Genomic DNA, 26,939 nt, shown 5'->3' with positions numbered 1-26,939 from the left:
GTGTTAATCAATAACCACAGAGAAATCAGTCTCATTTGGAAATGCGTTTATCTCAATTAACCCGCATCCACTTCGATTTAGTTTTATTTAGAGGAGATGCTCAGACATCTTTAAAAAATAGAATAAACTAAAATATATTTGTTAAAATGTATAAATGTAAATATATATAAATAAAAATAAATGAGAAATTATGATATAAATATTAAAATATATATAATTTTATAAAATCTAATATTATAAATATAAACTATATATACAAATAATTTATATAAATGATAAATTATTATATTCTAAATATATATATAGATATATACTGTATATATAAATGATAAATTATTATATTATAATATAAAATATATATATATATACCGTATATATAATTTATATAAGTTAATGATAAATTATTATATTATTATTATATTATAAATAAAAACTATATATAATTTATAAATATAAAATATATATTATATAAATAAATGATTAATTATTATATTATAAATATAAAACATATACTGGTATATAATTTATATAAATAAATGATAAATTATTATAATATATATCTATAATTTATTTAAATAAATGACAAATTATTATGGTATAAATATAAAATATATTAACGTAGTAAATATACAGTTCGTCTGTTGATTGATATGTCTGTCTGTCTATCGTCATTGTGTAAAGCGGAATATCGAGTTTTTCTTTTCCTCTGGCTGGGACGGTGTTAGTTATGAGAACGTGACTGTTCATTAGAGATGAACGCGTGTGTCGGGTCAGCCTTCGCGCGGCCGATTCTAGCAGAGACGTAATGAGGGACCTGACATTAGTAGCCATTTGTCAGAACGGTGGGGGCAGGGCGCTATGTGCTATTTATACCTAACAATACTCGGCGTACTATTACAGTCTGGCTGCTGTCTGTGAAAACATTTGATTTTGCATTTCATTCTATACCTAAAGGCAACAAGCCCCCGGCTTCCGGAAGACTGGATCGGGGATGTTGGCAGTGATGCTGAGCATTTGTCTTGCCTTCTATACAATGGCATAAGTATAGAAACATCGTTACTCGTTCTATTGGGTATCGGCACCCCAATTTATCAATAACATTTGGATTAAAATACGAAAACGGGAAAGGCTTGATGAATTAGTTGCTTACATTCCGCATAGAGTTAGTGGTGGTTAAGCGGAACTATCTCCCAGCAGAAGTGGTAGAGGTTAATACAATCAGGGTTTTAAGTCGGCGTGGGCTAGGTATCCGGCTATAATGACTATAAGCCAAGACCAAGGACCAAGTAAAAGTCTTGGAAAGGACGGGATAGATGGACTGAAGGTCCTCTTATGTCTTTGGAAACAATGTATCATAAAGCGGGATGGTTACAGTCACACAAACTGGATCCTGGAATATGAAAGTGCGGAAAAAAGAAATAATCTCTAAAATATTTGCTACTAATATCAACAAATATTACTTTCAGCCACCAGATTTAGATGGGAAAAGATCATTGACATTTGTCATTAAGGGGTTAATACGGTGTTAATGAGACAAACTGCGTTAAATAAGATGTTCTCGTTAATGGTAAACGGAGCCGGTTCTCTGCGCTGTCTCCGGCTCGGTGCCATTGATTATATTTTTTAACAAATTCATTGTTTCCTTTCATCCAGGTGACAAAAACAAATATTATTATTATTATTTTTATTATTATTATTATTTTTTATCATTTCTGGAACAATTTACAAAATCAATTACCCCAAAAAAAATTGCCAAAAAAATCAGTATTTTTACCGCAACTGACAAATCCCGTTGTTGTAGAATTTAACATATTTTTTGAAATATATATATTTTTGAATACTTGAAAACAAAAACAGTTGGGGGGGGGTTGATTTGCATCATGCCCTTTCCTCTATTGGTCTTAAAGGCCTGGCATTCCTCCTCCGGTCTCAGTATCAGCGGCCAATGCAGGACTCGTCCTAAATTTAGAAGAGTCCCTAAGTGGCTCGTGTGAGTCCTCTCCCCGTCACCCTGTCCGTGTGAGCCAGCAAACCCCGAGGAGGCTCGCTTCTAGGTACCGTATCTCTTTTCTAACTCTTTTTACTGCTTTTTGATCGCAGGCGTGTTTCCGCAGCTTGTATGTTCCCTGTTGTGTTGGTGGCAGCAGTGGGATTTTAATGTATATACGGTGTATATGTATATATTTATATATAATGGGTTAGGGAGCCTGCGCTGTTTGCTGCGGCTGGCGTAGCGTCTGCTGTTACAGGCCAGCTGTCTGCTGCCGTCAGCGTTTGTCACTTTGGGCTTTATCTGCTTTATTGAACCCTTAAAGTCCTGAGATGTAATGAGATGCTAAATCCTTCATATCATGACGACATGCGGGTATTTAAATAGCAGAAACATATAGAAAGTTCTATATCCACTGGTTGCTATGGCGATAAGACTTTTCAAACCCTGGAGTAGCATCACTTTTTTTCATGCATCACCCTCCATACTTTTCAAACATACTTTACGTGGTTATTATTATTTATTGTTTTATATAGCGCCATCATATTCTGTAGCGCTGTACAATGGGAAGGCCGGACGTTAGAAGTAGTATATATATATATATATATAAATATTTATATATAGCATAACAATCTGACACAACATGACAGTAAATCCCGAAGAGTCAGTCTATGAACCCCCCATAGAGCAGGTCCTGTTAAAGTGATTGCTGCGCATGCACGTTAACCCTTTGCATGAGCGCTCACAGCCTTGTATATAATAATATAATAATGATTCTTCCGGGGAGAGGCATTTTTTGGATATCCCAGCCTCAGCACAGACGTCTCCATTTAAAATCCATTAGATCACTTGTTTTCAGGCTAGAGATCTGCAGACCGGGTTTCCGGGAGATAAAAGGTTAAATGCAAATGAATGAGTGAAAGGAGCGCGTGGTGCAATGTAAGCAATTTTATTACCGGGGATGACTTCAGAGCTGCGATCGGCGAGGCGACTGCTCCTTCTACCCATACGGGATTTCTTATACGATATTATTAAAGCAACTTTATTCAGAACATACCTCAAATCCTTACTTTTTCATACAAAATCCTGTTTTTTTAATGTTTTTATCTGAACCAGCGATGTGAGTCGGGTACCAACTGCGTGACCTCAAAACAAAAACAATTCGGCTGGAGTTTATGTATTTTTTATATAAATGTCGCTGGAATGGAAGAGAATAGAAACGCTGGTTTTCCTAACTTGGTAAAATTAACGCCAAGACGAGGCATTTTTAGATTTTTTTTCAATTACATTTTTGGGAATAGAAATGGGCTGAAAAACAGTAAAATGGCAGTAATATTTCCTGGAAGACTTTGGTGTCGGAGTTTTGAAATCGTTAAGCGGCGATATTGTGGAAATGTGGATTTAAAGTCGGTATTAATGTCATCATCTCCCTCGATTGGGTCTGTTTCTGTTAAAAACAAATACAAATATTACATTTACCGGTGCTAGTCATGCCCCAGCTTGGCTCTTCTCTCCCATTGGGTGCGTTTGAGGATCTAGTTCTGAATCCCGGCCCATAATTGGATTTCTAATACCGATAATTATGCGAAGTGAACTGTATAAAAATAGAATTGGCGAATGGCGAGGTCTGGACGGCTGCCATGATGGGAGTTGCTGTTGTCAACCGCATTTAGAAGGGGTCGGCTGGGACTGACGCTGGCATTATTATTGTTTATTGTTTTATATAGTGCCATCAAATTCCGTGGCGCTGTACAATGTGTCCTGAGGGTCCTGCGTGAAGAGGTCTCCGGGGGGGGAATAAGAACAGACACGTTGTGATGGCGGCCCCCGGTGTCTCCGGCAGCCGCCTGTATCTGCTCCGCCGAGCCGTTACCAAAGGGTTAGATTATTGCTCAGACGGAGCGGGTGTTTTTCATCTGCCTTTGGGGACGGATCCGAGCGCGCCTCTGTCATCCTCCGAGTCAGGGAAGAGACGTTTTTGTTAATGCTGATGCCCCATCCTTGGGTTCTCCGACACCCCCAGCTCGCTGGTTTCCCGAACGCCGAGATCGGCCCCCCGAGTGCAGACAGAGCGACTCGGAGCACCACAGAGCCGTTTTTGGGTGTTTTGGGTCCCTTCACGTCACTCCAAGGCCCCCCCCCCCCGTTACTGAGTCCGTACAGCATTAAAAAACATAGAATTTGACAGCAGACAAAACGTTGCGGTTTGGGGACTTGGTGACGTTCTATCTATCAGTGGCATATCTGTCATCGGCGCTGCCAGCCTCCCCTCCGCGTTGCTGTCCTTACTGCTGAGCACTGCGCTATGATGTCATATCTCGCCGTCATGCCTTCTAACGACTCACTTCTCTGTAGTGTTGACTCGACTCACACTCGCATATCTCACATACACTGTACTGCAGTTTTACTGCAGTTGTTTTTGTACGGAAGTACAAATGCAATAAAGCTGCAGTACATTGAAGTACAACTGTAGGTTTGCAATATAAAAAAAAAACTGCAGTAAATGTGCAGTAAAAGTGCAGTAAATGTGCAGTATTGCAGTTTTTTCATGTCCAAAAAACTGCAGTATTACTTCAGAAAAACTGCAGTAATTTTTTCGTAAGTGGGCGACACTCTTCTTATGCAAGAACTTCATGGGTTTCAATATTCTTTGTGGGTCAAAAGTTATAGGAAATTGATGAATTTTAGCAGTGGAGAATTTCTTTCTATTTTTCCGCAGATTGTGACCCGGGGCGGCACGTTTTAAATTTACAAAACTTCTATCTCCCGTTCACAGCGCTTAGATCCATCTGCAGCAAATCACCATGGCAACCGGTCAAGACCGGGGTAGCGAACAAGTGGTTCCTGATAAAGGCGAGGATGATGACGTCAGGGCCGTACAGGCTCGCTATTTGCGCAGTCCATCGCCCAGCAGGTAAGCTGTATATGTAATATATATATATTTCTATACATTGGGATACAAAGCACAGTAAAGCGTTGAGTTCATTGCCGTAAAATGAAGGACTTTCCTGGTTTGCAAATACACTTTTTTTTTTTTTATTTAGCCAAATTCTGATCCTGTTTGTATGAAAGAAATCCGAACAAGTTTGGCCCTCAGAAGCACCCTGACAATTATCTGATTGGCTAAGCCCCTTCTCACAGCACAGCTGGGAGGAGCTTCCCAGGACTGGTCCCAAGAGCTTACTCTGCCTGGTTCTTTATGGGAGCCTGGTCATGCGTGGTGTTGGACTTGCCCCAGTAGATGGTAAATGAGGTAGAGAGAACAGACAGACGCAGTGGCCCCTGTCCAGGAGAGGCGGCTCTCCCTGCACCCATATATCTTGGTGGTTAGTTGGGGAGCCCGGAATTCTTACTCGCTCCTAGATACGCATGAGTTGGACATTAGATGATGCCGTAGTTAGAGATTAGTTTAAGATCGCCCAACTGGGTCTATGATGTCATAGCTGCCTATACATCCTGTCATATTTTAGAAATAATACAGGGACACAGTGATTAGCATAAAGCGGGTCGGGGTATCTAACCGACAGCCGGCTATAACATTAAATAAAATGCCACAGATGTCAGCTCCCGTTAAGTAAACCAGCCCCTTACGTGCGTTTATACACCTGGCTGAGGATGAAATCGAATTAGAATTGTCAAAAAAATGACAATAATGCGCAGACGTTTCCCGCCGTGAGGCCCGGTGCACTTTTTATTAGCAGCGGTTTACATAATCGGGGGATTTTCCGCATAACGGTCGACAGCCTCAAGCTATGAAAAAAATGTCCGTTGCGGCGTTTTGTGGTCCCTGCGGCGTTCAGATCAACGACGGAATTCAGTGGAAAAAGACAAAATATACCGACGAGAATTAACCTTTTCATCAGTGGGGATCAGCGTTACATACGTTTTTACGATTAAAATAAGAAATATAGATGTGGATACCGTGGGAGCAGCCAACTTCTTTATCCGGCGATCTGCATGATTATTCCTCCCCATTCAAAGCCTTCTCCCCTTTTCCGGTAACTTTAGAAGGCTGAAAGAGGAGAAGGGCTGGGTGTTTGGGGCAGATAATTGTTTTAAGCAGATTTTGCCTCCGACTGCCTGACTTGGCTTTGCTGAACGTCTGCGTATATGCTATCGTTTCAATGAATAACTTTATTGGTGCCGAAAGCTGAGAAAATAAAGACAAATAAAACGCCGTTAGGTTTGGGGATTTTTGCCATTCATCCAGTAGAGCGTCTGTGAGGTCCGACGCTGATGTTCGGGATGCCCGGCTCTCTATTCCAGTTCATCCCAGAGGTGTTCGATGGGGTTGAGGTCGGAGCTCTGTGCGGCCGGTCAACTTCTTCCTCCCCAAACTCATCCAGCCATGTCTGTATGGAGCTTGCTTTGTGCACTGGGGCGCAGTCATGCTGGAATAGGAAAGGGTCTTCCCCAAACTGTTCCCACAATGTTGGAAGCATAAAATTGTCTAAATTTTCACATTCGCTGGAAGTAAGGAGCCTAAACCCTAAAAAACAGCCCCATTATCCCTCCTCCACCAGACTTTACAGCGGTCACTGTGCATTCCGGTAGGTAACGTTCTCCCGGCATCCGCCAAACCCAGATTCGTCCATCAGACTTCCAGAGGTGCGATTAACGCTCCGGAGAACACGTTTCCGCTGAGTCCGGTGACGATGGGCTTTACGCCGCTCCAGCCGACGCTTGGCATTGAGCTCAGTGATCTTGGGTTTCTGTCCAACTGCTCGGCCACGGAAACCCATTTCATGAAGCTCCCGGCACACAGCGCCACTGCTGATGTTACCTCCAGAGGCAGTCCGGGTCTCTGCAGTGAGTGATGCTACCAACTTCAGAGCCCCGCTCTGTGAGTGAGCGCGGTCTACGTCTTCGTGGCTGAGCTGTCGGTGAACCGGGGCAGACATTTCACAAACTGACTTATTTCTCCGTTAGCCATTGGTGCGGCTGAAGCATCTTAATCCGGAAATTAGACGAGGTTCCCACATACATTTGTTCATAGCGTGTATATATATATATATATATATTTGAATTTTCACACAGTAATGAAAAACAAATATAATGTTTTCACAATTACCCAGAAGGCTTCGCTGCTGCCTAAAAATATATTTGTAATTTTCTCTTTTCTCTAAACTCATTCCCTAGATATTTTTTTGTTTGAGCCGTCTGGTCGTACTCAGCTACTAAAGAAACAAAGTGGCGAGAGACAAAAGTTCTGACCGCACCGATATCCGTAAATCACTCATATAATCACAAATAAATATTTATAAATCATCGAGTAACACGTTTGTTTAATGAATTTGAGCGATAATGTGCCAGATATTGAATGAAACTCAAAGACATCGCATAATATACACCACTGTTCAAAAGTTTGGGGTCACTCAGCTGTTTTCATGGAAAACGAGGACATTTCTGGCTGTAATATAATTACAAAAGGAGTTTCTTACCATCAATTAGTCTTTTAAACTTAAAAGCGGACACAACATGCCATTGGAACACAGGAGTGATGGGAGTGATAAAGGGCCATTGGAACACAGGAGTGATGGGAGGGATAAAGGGCCGTTGGAACACAGGAGTGATGGCAGTGATAAAGGGCCATTGGAACACAGGAGTGATGGGAGTGATAAAGAGCCATTGGAACACAGGAGTGATGGTAGTGATAAAGGGCCATTGGAACACAGGAGTGATGGGAGTGATAAAGAGCCATTGGAACACAGGAGTGATGGGAGTGATAAAGGGCCATTGGAACACAGGAGTGATGGGAGTGATAAAGGGCCATTGGAACACAGGAGTGATGGGAGTGATAAAGAGCCATTGGAACACATGAGTGATGGGAGTGATAAAGGGCCATTGGAACACAGGAGTGATGGGAGTGATAAAGGGCCATTGGAACACAGGAGTGATGGGAGTGATAAAGGGCCATTGGAACACAGGAGTGATGGGAGTGATAAAGGGCCTCTGTACGCCTATGAAGAGATTCCATTAAAAAGCATTATAGTTATTTACAACATTAACCCTGTCTAGGCAGGATTTCTGATCCATTTCATATTATTTTAATAGACAAAATGTATTTTTCTTTCAAAATTGGGAGGCCTCTAAGTGACTCCAAATTTTGGAAAGGTGGTGAATACAAAGTATGACTCCAGTAGCCAGCACAGTGCAGCTGTACATTAGAGCTCTGGGGGTCCCTAGGCATGTGCTTAGTGTGCCTAATTGATAATCTGCCACTGATAGAGCCAGCACATTGCGCTTAATAAATAAACCTCATGTTATAACCAAGTGGCTCTAAGAATATTAATAGAAAATATGTTTTTCATTCACTATTTGCAGAAGAAGTTTGGGATACATTTTAGCAGATCAACTTTAACAGCGTAAACTGTGGGGTTACAAGAGCATAGAAAACCTCAGAGGTCCCTTCTTCGCGTGGCTTGAAAGTTTATGTGACTCTACATTCTTAATCTAGGAATGTTTGTCCTCTAAAAGTCTATCCCTCTAATCCTATGTCATTTGCTTTCACCATTGTCAAATCTCTTTCCTTTATCATAAAAAAATCACTTTTTTTATTTGTGCGATCTAATAATGTGTATTTGTAATATCTTCGTCGCAATAAATGAGCCAGAAACTGACAGCAATAAGAAACGGGTCAAATGCAACCGCTGAATTGAAATGTAATGGAGCGGATCGGGATGTAGCTGGTCTCAATCCGGGGCTGTGGCCCCCTAGTGGGCGCAACATGAATAGCAGCCCCAAAAAGAGGATCCCAATTTATTACACAAATAAAACTTAATTTTTTATTAAATAAACCAAAAAGACTTAAAATCAACCCGTTACATACACATGTCCAAACATGCTTGTTTCCCTTTGATTTTATTTGTCGCTTCTGGTTGGCTGAAATATTTTATTTATTAATGTAATAAAAGTTGTTTTATTTGTATATTAAATTAGATGATCTTTTGGGGTACATTTCAGTGTTTTACAGTTTTGAGGTTACCCTCTTTTTGATCACCTTCTTTAATTTAATCTAATTTATTTATTTTTGAATAAAAAAAAAATGAATGATCCATATTACAGAGGTCTCGGAACAGAAGATCTGTATTGTGACAATGTTTCGGTATCAATATTCGTCTCTGAGCCGTATCTCAGTCCGATTTGTAGTATGAATTTGTCAAATGCGTACATCATGCATAATTTTCAAAAAAAAGGTTTTTCTTTAGGGCAACAATGCACATTTTTCACCATAAGAACACTGACACGATGATGAATACATCTTTAAGAAGAATGGTGCAGTGCATCTTTCCTAAAGCCTAAGGGACAGCCGGGTAGCGGCACAAACACAGAGGGTGTTGTAAAACATGATCCATTCGCTCTTCTCTTTGAGTCCATTCTTGGCTGCGTGAATGAAGGTGATTGTAAAAATTACAATTGAGATGTGCGAAAGAATGGCAAAAACCAAAATATTAGCATTAACGCCAGGGTTAGTATGTAGGGTAACCATATAGGCAATAATGTCCTTTATAGGGTAGTGTATCATTATAAGCCCATAGAGTGTAAAAAAAGTATTTTTACTCATTTTATACAATTTGAGTCTAAATATTCTCCCATTCAGTTACTATTTTTTAAATTACTATTACTTTATCCTGTACGGCTGTAGCACTTGTCCTTCTTCCAGACTCCCCTGATGCTATACCTACGCGCAGGCATGAATTGTAATGGGATCATGGGTGCCCTCAGACCCTTTCCCAAAGTGGGGGGGAACAGCCTAAAACCAACCTCTTCTTCTACCACTTGCCTCCAGTGATTATTATTATTTCTATTATTATTATTGTTATCATTATGATTATTATTATTTTTATTATTATTATTGTTATCATTATGATTATTATTATTATTTTTATTGTTATCATTATGATTGTTATTATTATTTCTATTATTTTTATTATTATTATTAGTATATAGAACCAATTCCCGGAGCACTTCTTACAGTTCATATATTCAAAGGGTCTGACAAAACCGGAACTGACCGACTAAGACGACCCAACACATTAGGAAAAAAAGGGCCCGGCCCGCAAGCTGACAATCTTTACTTAATTTTCTTCTATTTCTTAAACTTCTCATAACTGCCCTGATTGATGTCCAAACCGTGGGGTACAAACTCTGGGGTACATTTTTGTTGGGCTCAATTTTCCCCTTCTATCTCCTGCCAGCGATTTCCTCTTTTGAATTAATTTAGGGCCGTTTAGTTGTAATGACCGCTGTAATTTAACCCATTGAGTGCCAATGTCGGGAACACATTTTGCTAAATCTAGACAATTTGGGTAAATAGGGGGGGGGGGCGTTTAACCGACCCCTGGCAATCGTAAGGCGGCAATTCACATTTTGTTTGTTTCTACTTTCCATGTATTTGACATTATTTTTTAAATTTGAAGATTTTTATGTGTTTGTGACATGTTTCTTGCCATAAGCAACAAATTACTAATATATATTATATATATATATATATCTACCACAAAATATTTTCATAGGAACTTGATGCAATCTAAAACGTGGCTAAATGCTTAAAATCTTCTACTAGAACATGATGAAGAAATAAAGTATTTAATTCTTAGAGAAATCTGAATTATGTTTGCAAATCTATGCAATTATTCACAGCGAGACGTATTAAGACGAGGATTAGATATGCAGAGAAATGCGATTTATATATATGCAGAGATGTACTTAATTAACCTATTTAACTCATGGAGAGTTGAGCAGGAAGTATTAGACATGCAAATGTATGCAGCAAAAATATTTGCATATTTTTACATATGCATGCCTTTATTTGAATATATAAACAGCTGCATGATTTTCCATGTATAATTCACTGCAGAATAGATGAAGCATCCTCTGTGGGGCATTGTTTTTTTTATCTATCGCTAGAACTTAAATTTGCATGAAAGACAAAAAAAATGAATTGTTAAATAATTTTCCAAAAATTGCTTTGATCTTTAATAAATCAGTAGGAAATAATGCGAATTACAGCGTGAAACCTCAGTTTTTCTTTAGAGTAAAAATAATCAGCTCGGTAGAATTTTTTTTTTTTTTCTTTTGTTTTTAAGCTTTTTCTTCTTTGTTACGGATTTGAAACCTTCAGTGGTGTCATGTATACCTGTCAAAAGCCCGCATTACCTGCCAGGGAACATAGCATATCTATAAAATATATCCTATTAGCCGCTGCAATTTCCCACTTCATGGGGAATTAATGGCGATAACCTTTGGCACTCCAGCAGCGGCAGTACTGCAACTACCAGCAACCTCAGGCAGAAGCCTCCTACAGAAGGGGTTAAACCCGGTGCTGGAGAACCGGTAGGTGCACTGCAAGGGTTATGTATTTTTGTATTTGGAAACGTCGCTCATTCCCCTTGTTTTTTCACCTTTTTTAATATTAATTAATTGTGTTTTTTAGTGTTTTTACTAATAATTTCAATATATCTAAAAAAAAATAATTAAATAAAATTTTAAAAAATATTTAAGGCTTTCTACCCCATATGACAGCCCCTTATATATATTTTTTGTATCTGCCTACACACAAATATATATATATATATATATATATATATATATATATAAAACACATAATATAAGTCCAGTTTTAGATACTCATGACACCCTCGTGGCAATAAAGGAATCATGTATAATTCTTTAAGTAACAGTTTTTTTTGTTCGTTTGTTTGTTTTTTAATTAATAGTTTATTTGCAAATCTTTGTTGTTTTTATTTTATACAAAAAAAAAAAATATGGCGTTTTACGTCTTTTTTTTTTTTGTTCTCTTTGGAGAAAGCAGAGCTGAAAACAGGGAATGAAACGTCCGTCTCATAACTCCCAGAATGCTCTGGGAAACGCGAGAAAAACACTAAGCTGATGATTCTTCCCTCTCGACCTGTATCCAGATGGCTACCCTGGTATCGATCGGCTGGTAATATATAACGTGATGAATGTGGATGGTTATTTCTGTCACCTTGGATACGAAAAGCACCGATCCTCGCTGATTGAATCCCTTGCCATTATTTCCACTGCAGAAAGAGATTTTTTTATTTTTTTTATTTCTCCTTCTGATGTGTTTTCATACCGGGGTTGTGTACATCGCTGGTCATTTTGGCGCGCGTATAATTGGAAGCGGGAACGGCAAGGAATGAGATGCAGGGGACAAGGAGAAGCGATGCGGCGTTTGTAGAAAAAGTCATTAAAAATTAGAAGGCGTTACAAAATATAGGAACATACAATCTGCCGGCAGGTCGGCCCCATTCGGCCCCCGTCTGGTCCCCGTTTCTCCTGCTGTAAAGACTCAAACCTTAATGCGTTGTTGGTCTTGTCTTAGATTCAGGAGCCAGTTGCCTATCCCATGCATGTTTAATACCCTCACTGTATTACCCTCTACCACCTCTGCTGGGAGGCTGTTCCACTTCTTCCACCTTCTCAATAAAGTAAAACTCTCTTACCCTCCATCTAAACTTCTGACCTCCTCCTTTGAAATAAGTACTTTAATAAGCCCCTTTATGCTGTTTTAAAGTTAGGAGGTCTGTAACATTTCAAGGCAAAGCAAACCCATCACAGCCCCCCAAACTGAGAAGCACTTCGCCAAATGCTGAATGTTACGCCACAGCATGCCCCAAATTATCTGGGAAAATGACATAATGAATGACACATGGAAGATTTTTTTTAAAAAAATACACAAAAATGGCACAAATTACCTTTCCAGTATTTGAGGAACATATACCCGGTGTACATCGCTGCGGAAAACGGAAAGGGTTTTCTAACGATCAATTAGCCTTTTAAACTTAAACTTGGATCAGTGAACACAACGTGCCATTGGAACACAGGAGTGATGGGAGTGATAAAGGGCCATTGGAACACAGGAGTGATGGGAGTGATAGAGGGCCATTGGAACACAGGAGTGATGGGAGTGATAAAGGGTCATTGGAACACAGGAGTGATGGGAGTGATAAAGGGCTATTGGAACCCAGGAGTGATGGGAGTGATAAAGGGCCATTGGAACACAGGAGTGATGGGAGTGATAAAGGGTCATTGGAACACAGGAGTGATGGGAGTGATAAAGGGCTATTGGAACACAGGAGTGATGGGAGTGATAAAGGGCTATTGGAACACAGGAGTGATGGGAGTGATAAAGGGCCATTGGAACACAGGAGTGATGGGAGTGATAAGGGGCCATTGGGACACAGGAGTGATGGGAGTGATAAGGGGCCATTGGGACACAGGAGTGATGGGAGTGATAAAGGGCCATTGGAACCCAGGAGTAATGGGAGTGATAAAGGGCCATTGGAACACAGGCGTGATGGGAGGGATAAAGGGCCGTTGGAACACAGGAGTGATGGGAGGGATAAAGAGCCATTGGAACACAGGAGTGATGGGAGTGATAAAGGGCCATTGGAACCCAGGAGTAATGGGAGTGATAAAGGGCCATTGGAACACAGGCGTGATGGGAGTGATAAAGGGCCATTGGAACACAGGAGTGATGGGAGGGATAAAGGGCCGTTGGAACACAGGAGTGATGGCAGTGATAAAGGGCCACTGGAACACAGGAGTGATGGGAGTGATAAAGAGCCATTGGAACACAGGAGTGATGGGAGTGATAAAGGGCCATTGGAACCCAGGAGTAATGGGAGTGATAAAGGGCCATTGGAACACAGGCGTGATGGGAGTGATAAAGGGCCATTGGAACACAGGAGTGATGGGAGTGATAAAGGGCCTCTGTACATCTATGAAGAGATTCCGTTAAAACTCAGCAGTTTCCAGCTACAATAATCATTTACAACATTAACCCCGTCTGCGCTTGATTTTTCATCCATTTTAATCGACAAAATTAGCTTTTCTTTAAAAAACAAGGAAATTTCTAAGCGACCCCAAACTTCTGAATGGTAGTGGCGTATATTTTTTATGATCTAAAATTAAATAAGAGAAAAAGTTTGTTTACATCGTTTTGTCTGAGCGAAACTAGTCTATAGATAACGTAAAATCCAATTGGCTCCAGAGATTCGTATCTATTTTTTTTGTATTTTTTGTATGTTTTTGATATTAACGTCTTAGCCAATGATTTTATTGGGCTTTGGGGCAGTTACGGACCTCGCGCCAGCTTGTACAGAAACTGATTGGATTCTTTGCTGGAACCCAAAAAAACTAAAAAATTGAGATTTTGCGTAAAGCAATCTTTTCTGCAAACAGAGACCAAATCTCCGCCACGGACAGAAACGGCGGCTTAATCTCCAGTTTATCTGTAAACAATGCACAAAGTTTTTTGTAAATATGATCACACATTAAATGTACAAAATCACTATTTTTTCTTTTGAAGGAAAAATATTTTATCTTAAAATGAAACAAGGTAAAAACCAAAAAAAAAAACAAAAACATGTGACTAAAAAGCAATTTGTAAATAGTTGCTTATTTCCTATAGTTTACTCCAAAATAAGAGATTTCCCATATATTTCGCATTTGTTTTATTAAGGGGTATTAAGGAGTGGGTGATGTAAGCTAAGTGTATGCTTTATATGGTGTTCTTTTCCTGACCTAAGGTCTGATACAGAATTATTATTATTTTTTATTGTTTTATATAGCGCCATCATATTCCATAGCGCTGTACAATGGATAGAGGGGTCATAACAATTAATATACAGCATAACTATTTGATTTACAGAAACAACAGGTTAGGAGGACCCTGCTCACGGCAGCTTACAATCTAGAGGGCATTTTCTTATAGACATGACCATGCATAATGCGTAGTCGGGTATTTTAACAGTATAAAGGTTATTCTGTCCACTAAACGGTACGGTTTAGGGTTATCTAAAGCGCCCGGCAAATAAAAGACAATGAAATATGTCATAACTGGATATTTTATAGAGAACATCCATTGGAACACAATGTGGATAGATTCTCCAAAGCCCATCAGAAGAAGAAGGCGATATGATGTAAATGGCATGATATGATTTTATACATATATACGATATGATATAAGAAGAGGGTGATATGATGTAAATGGCGTGATATGATATTATACATATATATGATATGATATAAGAAGAGGGTTTTATGATGTAAATGGCGTGATATGATATATATATATATATATTATATGATATAAGAAGAAGGCGATATGATGTAAATGGCGTGATATGATTTTATACAAATATACGATATGATATAAGAAGAGGGTGATATGATGTAAATGGCGTGATATGATATTATACATATATATGATATGATATAAGAAGAGGGTTTTATGATGTAAATGGCGTGATATGATATATATATATATATTATATGATATAAGAAGAAGGCGATATGATGTAAATGGCGTGATATGATATATATATATTATATGATATAAGAAGAAGGCGAGATGATGTAAATGGCGTGATATGATATATATATATTATATGATATAAGAAGAAGGCGAGATGATGTAAATGGCGTGATATGATATATATATATATTATATGATATAAGAAGAAGGCGAGATGATGTAAATGGCGTGATATGATATATATATATATAATGGTATTTGATATAAGAAGAGGGTTATATGATATAAATGGCGTGATATGATGTATATATTTATATATATATATATGATATATGATATGATATAAGAAGAAGGTGATATGATGTAAATGGCGTGATATGATCTATATATATATATATATATATATGATATGATATAAGAAGAAGGCGATATGATGTAAATAGCGTGATATGATATATATATGACCTGAGATGAGGAAATAATGGATCGCTGTAGAATGTGGACCGTCATTACAGTTCCTTTGCATGCGACGGGGGAAAGGCGGCCAGCGCCTGGTGGCCTAGTCGAAAAAGCAAATGTGAGATAAGGGTATGGATGGATAAGGAAGGAAATTCAGGAAGAAGGGGGTTTGGGTGAAAGGAGTTCTAGGAGTTCGGCAAATCGTTTTCACTGTTACATATAGCACAAATGTTTCAACTAATTTCCCTTTCCCAAACTGCTGCCTTTTCTCCCTAAAATATAGATGAAGTTAACACATTTTCCAAACTCTGATCTGTTAAAAAAGGCAACGTTTAAAAGCCAGCAAAGAAGGAAACTTAAGTAAGGCGACACTACTGGACTTTTAATTGTGTAACAAAAATGCTTCTACATTAAAAAAAGTGTTATTACCGGCAAGCTATAAATTGACAGATCATGGTTACGTTTTATAGCTGGAAGATCTAGCATAAGGAAGGGAAAGCAGTAGGGTTATCTGCTGCATCTCTCGGAAATCAGGCTGAGGATCAATTCAGGTAAAAATCACAGGAACCTTTTAGAATTCTAAAGATACAAAAAAGGCATTCAACTTCCCACCATGTCTGCGCACAAAATCAGCTTGCATTGTATGTTTGTGATGTCACAAATTTATTATGGGAGACCATAAGTGGGATACACGCATACAGCTGATCGACAGCCCCGGCGGAGGTGACCGCTGGTGCTGGGTACGCCTGGGAACTCTTAGCTTGACCTGGTGTCTCCGGGAGAAGCTCTGCTTTTCCAGGTCAACTTGCTATTTTTGTGGACAGGTAGTGAGATGTGATGAAACCCACCCCACCTGTCCATGTCCTACCTGTTACCCACCTCATCCCCTCCTCACCTGGTTCCTTGCCCCTAAGGGCTGCATGGAGCTAACTCTGACCCCAACCCTATGCAATGTTACCCCCACCAGAAGACGGAGCTCCGTGTAGCGTACCCCGAGAACCCCCCCCCCCAGTTATGGTTCTGTTTGAAAAGTATCCACGATTACCTCTTCTACATTTGTGGTGGAACACCCAAGCCTACAGGTATATTGCAAGAACTCTGAATATTCATTCACAAAGGCGGTCTCTGCATTATGATGTAAACAATGTGATGTAATTGGATCAAAATATAGTGGGGGGTTTTTTTGTGAAACAGCTTTTTCTTAATATGGATAAAAATTTATATATATTTATATTGGGTTTATAAAAACAAAATTTCAGCAAAATAAAAGAACAGTGCTACCCAGAAGCCTCCATCACGGATGTACCACGTGGACGCGGGCTGCCTCCTGTTCTCTTGGAACGTTAATTTATTCTGGGTTTTTTTGCGGTATTTACAGCTTTTCCATGGTGTCTGACGCTTATACCGAGAGCATCTTCATGGAGCCGATCCACCTCTCTTCATCCGTGGCCGCCAAGCAAATAATAAACGAAGGTGAATTATTGAGTTTGGATGCTTTGCATTTTCGATTTAAGCTTTGGCTGCCGTCCCGTGTAGGCCGTGCATACTGGGTCCAAGATTAAATTCTGGTTCCTCTGTGCCAGTTTTTAAAAGTAAATCAGGAGGACAAAAAAAAAAAATCACGTGGATGAAATTGTTCAAAAACAGAATGATGTTAAAAAAAAATATCTGGAAAGGCATTCCCAGCCCTGAAATATTGTTTCATTCAGAATTCCATACAAATTTCAACGTTATATTTAATTATTATGAAATTCTGAATAAAACATTTTCTTTATAGGTCATGGTCTATCTGGTAACAGTATTTCTTCAGACAAGCGGCCCCAGTTACCACCAACCTCATCTGGAAATTCTCCAGTTCTCCAATCCCAGTTCCTGCTGGGTAGTGGCTTTCGCTCCTAAAGGACTCCCGACCCAGCCCAACAAGTATCACTCCTTTTAGGGCTTTTTGCCCCATTTTCCATCCTAGGACCCAAGCGTCTCAAAACCAATCCCATCATCTTAGATGAGAGGGCAAAAAGAGGGATGGGGCATTTATCCACAATAATTCTAGGTCGGAATTATATTAATTAATTACCTCGCACCCACCCAGACACCTGGTGGACTACCCTACCATCCTGGGCTTTAACGAGCCATGCGAGAAAAGGGAGCCCTAGATGCCTTCCAGGGGCATAATTTACCAGAGTACCCTCTCAACCCCTCCACTGTCCACCTTTCCGATGTAGACTGGGATTTTTAACCCCTTCGTGACAAAGCCTGCACACGTACGGGCTCACAATGCGTTGTTTTTAATGGGCTTAAGGACGACCCATTGTCCTTAAGGGGTTAATCAGTTCCCACTAATATTAGTATTTCTCCACTCGATTTCCCGTTATGCTCATAAATGCCACGATCCTCATAACTGTCTCTACTGAGAAGAAACACAAAAATCTTAATGAAACATTTCTCAGCCATATGTTTGTATTTATTACATTTTTATTAATTTTTCAAAAATAGTTGGTTCTTTACAAAAAAACAAAATCTCTAAGTCAAAGGACGCTGAATGGATTTGGCCATATTAGCCCAAAATAAAATGGAATCTTCAGGCAAACTTGATACATTTATTTGGGTCAATTAATTGGGCATTTGAGGTCCCAAAATTCTACATAACTTTATATCTTATTCCAAGTTGGCACAATAATAAGTATCGACTCAAAACCCCCAATAACCCCCTCGGTGCAACAGTTTTTCTTTAGGGTAACTGTTAAATGTAAAGATTTATGTTGTGTCGCTAGCGTACATTTGGAGTATTAATTGTAGCTCCTCACGTCTCTGTAAACCGAGGGCCGGGTGAATGAAATGGAGGTAACCTTCGCAGCGAGACTCTGCAATAAATTTAAGGGCCGTGTCCGGTGCAGAAGGACAAACTTTAATGTCAACGAGGGTTCTTTGAAACGGTAGGAAGATTTTTAAGCCCCAGGTTCTTCAAAGTTTCCATATATACCACGCAAAAAGTTTAAATGTTTTATGTAAAAGTAAAAATAAAAAGTAATTATGGAGTAATAGGTCTGTGTTATAAGAATAGTCCGTTTTCCGGGCTTTCTAGATGACGGCTGACCTCTCGTTCTAGAGCTGAAGCACAAAGAGGTGAAGGTGGATACAATGTGTCCTGAGATGCTGGAGTCGGCAGAGCAGCTGCTTGTCGAGGATCTCTATAACCGGGTCAAGGAGAAGATTGATGACCGAAGCTTGTTCAACACTCCCTGTGTCTTGGACCTTCAGAGGGAGCTCGTGAAGGATCGCATGGAAGCCCCCATCAACTCGGTGGACGAGGTCTGGCCCAATATTTTCATTGCTGAAAAGTGAGTTCAAGAATGGGATCCCCATCCAAACACTTATAAGAATTAGGAGACCTTTCATGACTGTCTGTGGGCACAGCTGGATGATAACATGATGGCAGATAGGAACCATTCCGCCCGTCTAGCCTGCCTAGTGCCCTTAGTGTCATCCTAGATTCAGGATAGGCATACACCTGCCCTATACTGTATTAACCTCTAACACTTCTGCTGGAAGGCTGTTCCACTTATCTACCACCCTCTCAGTAAAGTAAAACTTCCACCTCTAAATGTTCATGTCAGTAGTTTAGAAATCACAGTCTGAAGAATAAGGTTATAGGATGGTGAAAAAGTATTCAATGGGGAGAGGTGAATAGTTTAGTTCTCATCGGATACATTGTGTTATGTTATTTGAGGATTAGGCCTCTTCCAGTCATTTCAGCCCCCCTGATGGCAACAAATGGAGGGTCTACGTTGGTAAATCCAACACACAGAGAAATCTATGACCCGACGGCACACGCTTTCCTTGTAACGATTAACGTGATTTCTCTGGGTCCATCTGGGGTCCTCACATGTTTCTCCATATCACGGCTCGATGGGTGTCACCCCGCACTCGCCTGGGACCGTAGAACATGCAGGCAATTAACGCCATTACCTACTCTTTACAGGAGCGTCGCTGTTAATAAAGGGCGTCTGAAAAGGATGGGCATCACCCATGTGCTTAATGCGGCGCATGGTACCACCGTTTTTACCGGACCCGAATTCTACTCCGGCACCGAGATCCAGTACATGGGCGTGGAAGTGGACGATTTCCCAGACTCAGACATCTCCAAGTTCTTCAGACCAGCGGCTGAGTTCCTCGATGAGGCTTTGCTCACATACAGGGGTAATAACACGCGCTTCCTATTTACTAAGTAAAATTCAGTGTGCTAGAGCAGGGGTGTCCAACCGGCGGCCCTCCAGCTGCTGCAGGACTACATCTCCCATAATACTCTTTCAGCTAAGGGGCTGGCTGAGGAGGATGGGAGATGTAGTCCTGCAGCAGATGGAGGGCCGCAGGTTGGACGCCCCTGTGCTAGAGTCTCACGGAGGGAGGTTCGAGCCAGAGGCTGATGGTGCAAAGAATAGGAAAGTGTTGGGGAGAATGTGATAGCGTACCTCACAAGCGTCCCGGATTTCAAGGGACAGTCCTGATTCTTAAGAGAAGAATCAGAAAGAGGCTTTTGTCCTACGCAAAAGGCAAACAAAAGATCTGGGGATTAAACATTACAAAATTATATAAAATATAGCTAGAATTTGAAATTAAATAAATAAGTCCCATCCCACACTAAAAATATTGGAAAAGACCCCCCCCCGTTACCTGGGTACCAGTTCATACTCTCATTAATTAATATAAACCCACCTCAGCCTCCTGCTTCCGTAACAGAGAACGAGGATTCTAAATTCACAAAATATACTTTTTATTCCCAAAAACAGAGTGGACGCCCGTCCCTTCGCTTCCAGAGGGGCCCCACCGTCAGGATATTGGATAAAAATAACCCCGCGGTGTGAGACAGTCCGGAGACGCGCCTGTGAATCACCCGGGGTGTATTTTCAGAGTAATAATAACAATGGATAAAAATAAAGCACCGCAAAAAAAAAATAAAAAAATAAAATAAAGCACCGCACAATAATATCGTTTCCAGAAAACGCTGGTTTCGGTTTTCCCCCCAAAAAGCCACGTTGGATTAAATTATATGCCTTTTGGATAAAGTGACGTTTGTTCTCTTTGGGATAAATCTGGCTTTTGAAAAAAAAACACAAAAAAACATATATTTGGGATATAAAGGTGATCTTGGGATAGAGAATGAAATATGTGTTATAAGCCTTTACCCAGAATGTTGTATTTCTACATGATGTAATGAGTGCCGGCTGTGCATTGTGTGAGCTGCAGCCCGAGTGTCGTTAACTTCTGAACTACAAATCAACAAAAGTTTTTATATATGTCCTCCTATATAACATATTTAACCCCTTAATGACTAAGCCCGTATCCCTGATCTGTCTACTTAACAAGTGGGTCGGAAGGAATCGACTTAGAACAGAACCCAGCGAAGCATGCCTGCCGGCATTTAATGTGACCCAAAAAAAGGAGGGACGGTCCCTCCTAACGAGGGACACTTGTGAAGCGTGCAAAAGTAAAAGTGTACATTAAATAAGAATTTTATTAATATGGCTGAAATGTCACGTTAACAAATGTCCTGATTTTATTATTTTGGCTTTTGCTGCATTTGTTCCAAGAACACAGCGTTTTAGAGGTCTCTTTATCAAAGCCTCGTGGCCGGCAACCTTGGCCTAAAAATGCCATTATAAGCCCCGACTCACGCTGAGACCCTCTGTGCTGGGTGTCTAAGATCTCAGCGGGGGTCATTTATCAAAGTTTTACAGCCACAAAACCAGGTCAAAGCCGCGCAAAGCCTCGCAGCAGCTTTAGATATAAAATAATAATAGGCCGTGCGCTATTAGGGGGGAAAAAGTCTATTAATTGCCAATAATATTTGATAAAAAGCTTCAAAAGAGGTTTGTATCGTCCTGACGGCGCGTCGGGCTCACGCCGCTCTTTCAGAGATGAACCACAATAATAATCTGCAGCATTTTAACCACAGAGATAACATTATTGATGATTAAAGGTGTTAAAGAACATTAATGTATAGAATATTACAATATAATGGAGATCATGGTACACAACAATATAAAAAATATATAGGATATAATAAAGTAATAATAGGTCTATTTTGGTGAATCCAGTTTACTGAATGAATGATTATTTTTTACTTTGCAAAAGGCCAGAATGAACTATCCTTAAGTTCACGCAAGCGTGGGCTAACAAAGGCTGTTTAGCTGGTTGGGGATAATGGGAGTTACAGGAGATCACCGCTGTACAAAAGTAACTTTAAGTCTAAATGTAGAGCACTAAATGACCACATGTGCAAAGTTTAAATATTATGATTTTATCATGTGACAGGAAATGACAAAATACGCTACCCCCCAGGCTGTTTCCATGACAACACAGAAGCACCTTATGGGCTCTTCCTGTCACATGATACTATTTGAACTCTGGCCATGTGGTTGTTTAGCAGACATCCCAACCCATGAAAAGTCATTTCAGGGAGGTGGCTTCACCGGGCCCCTTAACATGTATGAACAGGCACCAGAGGACGCGCTACAGAGAAGGACCAAGGCACAGGCACCAGAGGCCACAGGAGAACCTCAGCACAGATTCTCGAGAGTTCAGTGGTCATAATTGAATTCTCTCTCTCGCGTTCGCTCAGGGAGCTGTTATGAACATACGAGAGACTCACGGAACTTCCGGGAGAGTTGGCATGTCTGGTTTAGTGGGACATGACTTATGGCCAGTTGTTGTGATGTATAAAGTTACTTTTTGTATGGATTAGGACTCCCGCTTTACCTTAATTTGTGGAATATTTGGATGCTCCAATCATTGGTAAGAGGGGAGCAACCAAGAGGAGAAACGTTTATTGTTTGTAGTCTAAATGTGATGCGTGATCATGATGACATCGCATGTAATATGTCACTTGCTTCAAACTACAGTAATTGTTTTATTTTTTTTTCCACGTAGGTAAAGTTTTAGTCAACAGCGAAATGGGAATCAGCCGGTCAGCGATCCTCGTTGCTGCTTATTTAATGATCTTCCACCACATGCCTATCTCAGATGCCCTGATGACAATACGTAAAAAACGGGCCATTTACCCCAATGACGAATTTATAAAGCAGCTACGCGAGCTTAACGAAAAACTTTTGGAAGAGCGTGAATATTCGGATGATGATGATAACAAAAGTCAAGAATCTGTGGTGCAAGCCAAAGCTCACTCCATAATGGTAGAGGAAGAAGATGTGGAAAGTGTGTTGGGGGCAAAAGTCCACTCTATTACTGTTGAGGAAGAGGACACCACAAGTTTAATGGGGGGTTCCATAATGGGAAAGTCAAGTGTGGTATCAAAACAGCCAACTCTAATTGACGAAGATGAAGAGGAGAAGTTATATGAGGAATGGAGAAGAAAACAAGGACTTCCGCCAAGAGAACTACCAGACAAAGAACAAGCTATGAAATTTCCTGAGAACGGAGAAGATAGTGTGGATTATACGGAGCAGATGATCCAAAACTGGCAACGTCAAAGCGCTAAATATCAGTCCCTTGGACCTGAAGACGATGGAGAGTCTTCGATGGGAGAGAGGAGGTATGCACAGAGTGAAATAAGCGACGTAGAGAGCGTGACCTCCCAGGAAATACGAACGCTTAAGCAGCAACTTGAATCAAGTAGAATCAATAGAATGAGCAGAGGTCGTAACGATTCAGTATGTACTGACAGCACATGGGACATGTGGAACCAGAGGCTCCAGGAGATAGAAAAGGAAGCAAAAGACAGATCCGACCATACTTCTAAAGACAAAAAGAAAGCTATAGATGAAGAAAGCGTATTTTCGGAAACTGGCTCTCTGTTTAACTTTTGCACAAAGAACAAACACAAGCTCACTCCGCTAGAAAGGTGGAAAGTCAAGAGAATCCAGTTTGGATATCATAAAAAGGACTCGGAGGCTTCGGATAACCAAAAGAAAGAGGGCAGCGAAGGGCAGAAGGAAGATGAAGCGAGTAAATCTGATATTGACCTAACTGCTTATCAGTCATGGAAAATCAAGCAGCAACAGAAAGTAGGTAATGAAAACAAAGAAGAAATTGTGGAACTTACCAAAGGCGAAGACAGCGCATCTATTAAGAGAAAGCAGAGGAGGGCCGAGATCCTAGAACGTTCTAAACAGAACCTGGAAGAGAGCCAGTCTATGTGCGGTTGGGAGACTGAGAGTGCCTTGAGTGGGAGCATCCCGTTGTCTGCCTTTTTCCAAAGCGCGCCTTCAGCTTCCAGCGTTAACGATGCGGCATCTGTGCTGAACATGCGAAGCAACGCATCGCGCCTATCTCAGGCGAGAAGTGCCGCAGGTCAAACAAACAGTCCCATACCTCCACCCCAAAACATGCCGCCCGGAACGCCAGATGCTATTTCTATAGCTAGCATTCAAAACTGGATAGCCAGTGTGGTGAGTGAAACCATTGCCCAGAAACAGAATGAAATATTGATGATGTCCCGGCCATCTTCAGTTCTAAGCACAGCACCCGGAGATCAGTGCCAAAAGATGGATGATGATAGGTCATCGTTGTTCGCCGCTGCTGGTGGCTCTTGTTTGTCCGGCTCACTGTTGCAAGGTCGAGATCTTAGGAGTTCAGACTCAGTTATGTCTTGCAACACGTCAGCAAGTGCAAACACGAACCTATCTAGCGCCAAGAGGAAGATCACACAGACAAGCGTACCCCTTTATAGTCTCTTCCAAGATGAAGTTGATCTGAAGAAGCTTAACGAGAAAGAAAGTGAGTTACGGGAAGAGCTAAGTGAAAAACTATCTCAGTATCGAAAAGAGAAGGTTGTAACCGATAACAAGCGTAGCTATATGTTTAAGAAGAAAAAAGCCAAAGACGTTGAGGATGTTGAGGAGCAGGAGAATGGTGTTTTCAACTCAATAAAGTCAAGTCGAGACTCATCAAAATCTGAAGTAAATTCCAGTTATTTATCGAATATCAGAAGCACAACCTCCGAGTTAGAAAAAAATGTTAATAAATGGCTCAGTGGTGTAAAAAAGGAAGAGAGTCGAGAATCAAAGAGTGAAAATATTTCTGAAAGGTACTTACGAAGGGCAGAAGCCAGGAAAGAGCTGAACGTTCAAACAAGCAGCTATGCTGCCAAGGAACAGGACGAACGCTCTTATTCATCCTTCCAAAGCAACAGAGAGAAACAGAGATCCAGATCTACTTTCTCAACATCGTCTGAAGAGGAGAGCTACCGTCATAGGAATTCTAACAAGCACCAATTTCAACATTACGGTGAAGACGGCCAAGAACCACATTTTGGTGACTACCCAAGAGAGAGAGATAATTTAGCAAATGGGGAATTAGGAAATTCTCGGAGAGCGAGAACGTATTCCTGCGAAAATCTAGAGGATTCGGATAATTCGGAGACATCATACTCTGCACATGTGCGAGCTCAAATCAGGAAGAGCAAAGACGAGAGCGGAGAAATGGATGATGATGATGATGACATAATTGCGGCATGGAGACGTCACCAGGAGGAAAAAAAGACAAGAATTCGGAGACAAAAAGATGATTAGCAAATACTACCATTATTAGCAATTGTGGAGTATTTTTATTATAGTTTTCTGAATATAAAAATACATTTAAATGTCGTCATAAATATGTCTTTATGAAAATCCTTTTAAGTTATTTGAAAAATTTTTAATGCACGACTAAAAAAAAAAAAAGTGTGCATTCATGAACTGAATTTATCAGACCAACTCGACTAGAAATGTGGCTTTTTCGTATGGTGCAAAGGAATTCTAAGTCTGGAAAAATGTTTTAATGAAATAAATATTGCCAAATTGACACACAAAAAGAGTTATTTGAAGTTATGCGTGTTTTTTGGTTGTAAATGGACTTTTGATAATTAGGAAACACAATAGTTATGGCTTAATTTAAGTGTTTAACCCTCTCTGCCTCAATATCCCTGATCCCTCAAATAAGGCCATAAATATATTTTTGTAGGCAGGGTTTTGGGTTTATTTTGCTTGCTTTTTTTTATAAGACAGGTAAGAGAGGATCAGAAGTTTAGCAGTTATGACACAGATAAGTGGAACGGTCTCCCTGCAGAAGTGGTAGAGTCTAATAGAGTGAAGGGATTAAAACATGCACTGGATAGACGTATGGCTATTATGACGAGATCGAGGGCTGATTAAGTCTTTACATCAGGACTAGATGGGCCGCATGGTTCTTATCTGCTGTCAAATTCTATTCTTCGTTCTTCCTTTTCTGATGCTTTTTCACTTAAAATCCTCATAACCGTGAACTTCCCATCGAGTTATTCTTCACATGCCCCTTATAGGAGCTGGGGTGGGATTCGGCCCGGACCCGGGTGGAGATAGGGCAGACATGGACAGGCCTGAACATCTCCTCCCCCCTAGAGATTAAAGTGGACCTTTCATGTAACTTCTTAACTTCCTCGTCACATGATCTGATGAATTGTCCCCATTATTTCTCCAGTTTTATTAAGATTCTTGGCCTTTGCGAGTGTGGAGAAAGGAGACGGCAGAGCTCTGAGGACAAGCTTTGAGTTCCGCTTACATCTTCTCTGTAAGCCAGGAACAAGGGATGTCCATCAAATCACCGTATTTATCAATTAAGAAAAGCACAACTTATCGATAGCGTCAATAAATCCATTTACTTAGCTAAACTTTGTGACAATGACAGCTTCTCTTTACGCTTTTGGATCCTGCCGTGAAACGTGAAGACAGACGGGAGGTAGAGGAGATAGTAGAATCTTCTCGTTAGAAGCTTCTCAGCAGTTTCATAAACGCCTCTCATTTTTTATGGCGTTACAAAACCTCACAACTTCCATAGATCACAACAAAAAACTTGATTGATGATAGCGGCCCTGGTCACGTGTTACCAGCAGGAAGCCAATAATCCATTTTCCATGTTGGGCCAAACCAAAAGCTAAGGGGTTACACTTATCAGAAGAACAACGCAAGAATATAGGACATTAAGAAATGTTAAGACCAAGTTGAGTCCTTATAGAGGTGGAAACCCCACTCTTAACATCTTCGCAGGAACGGCAACACAAAACCTCCAAAAAAAAGCTTAAAAGTGACACACATCGTGTGGTTTGTCATCGTTCGCCGAGGCAGTTTCCTTACTTTCTCTCTTAGATGTTTTTTTTTTCCCCTGAAAAGGCCCCGAGATTATTGTGAACCAGAGCTGGACAGATCTGATGTTCAATTAGGCGAGAAGGAACTTGCC

The 26,939-nt window shown here is 40.4% G+C and overlaps 1 protein-coding gene across 1 annotated transcript; it reads left to right on the top strand.

Moving 5' to 3' along the window:
- Window positions 1–4,794: 4,794 nt before the first annotated feature.
- On the top strand, window positions 4,795–25,258 carry LOC149281421 (serine/threonine/tyrosine-interacting-like protein 2). The gene is made up of 5 exons (XM_089499282.1): window positions 4,795–4,904; window positions 17,113–17,207; window positions 18,841–19,072; window positions 19,714–19,931; window positions 22,662–25,258. The coding sequence occupies exons 1-5, from the start codon at window positions 4,795–4,797 to the stop codon at window positions 25,256–25,258; spliced, it is 3,252 nt and encodes a 1,083-aa protein (XP_089355408.1).
- Window positions 25,259–26,939: the final 1,681 nt, after the last annotated feature.

The sequence above is a fragment of the Sceloporus occidentalis genome, unplaced genomic scaffold (assembly GCF_023333645.1).
Source record: "Sceloporus occidentalis isolate IW3139 unplaced genomic scaffold, rSceOcc1.0.p SCAF_132, whole genome shotgun sequence".
Taxonomy (NCBI): Eukaryota; Metazoa; Chordata; class Lepidosauria; order Squamata; family Phrynosomatidae; genus Sceloporus; species Sceloporus occidentalis.
This window is presented reverse-complemented; position numbering and strand designations above follow the sequence as displayed.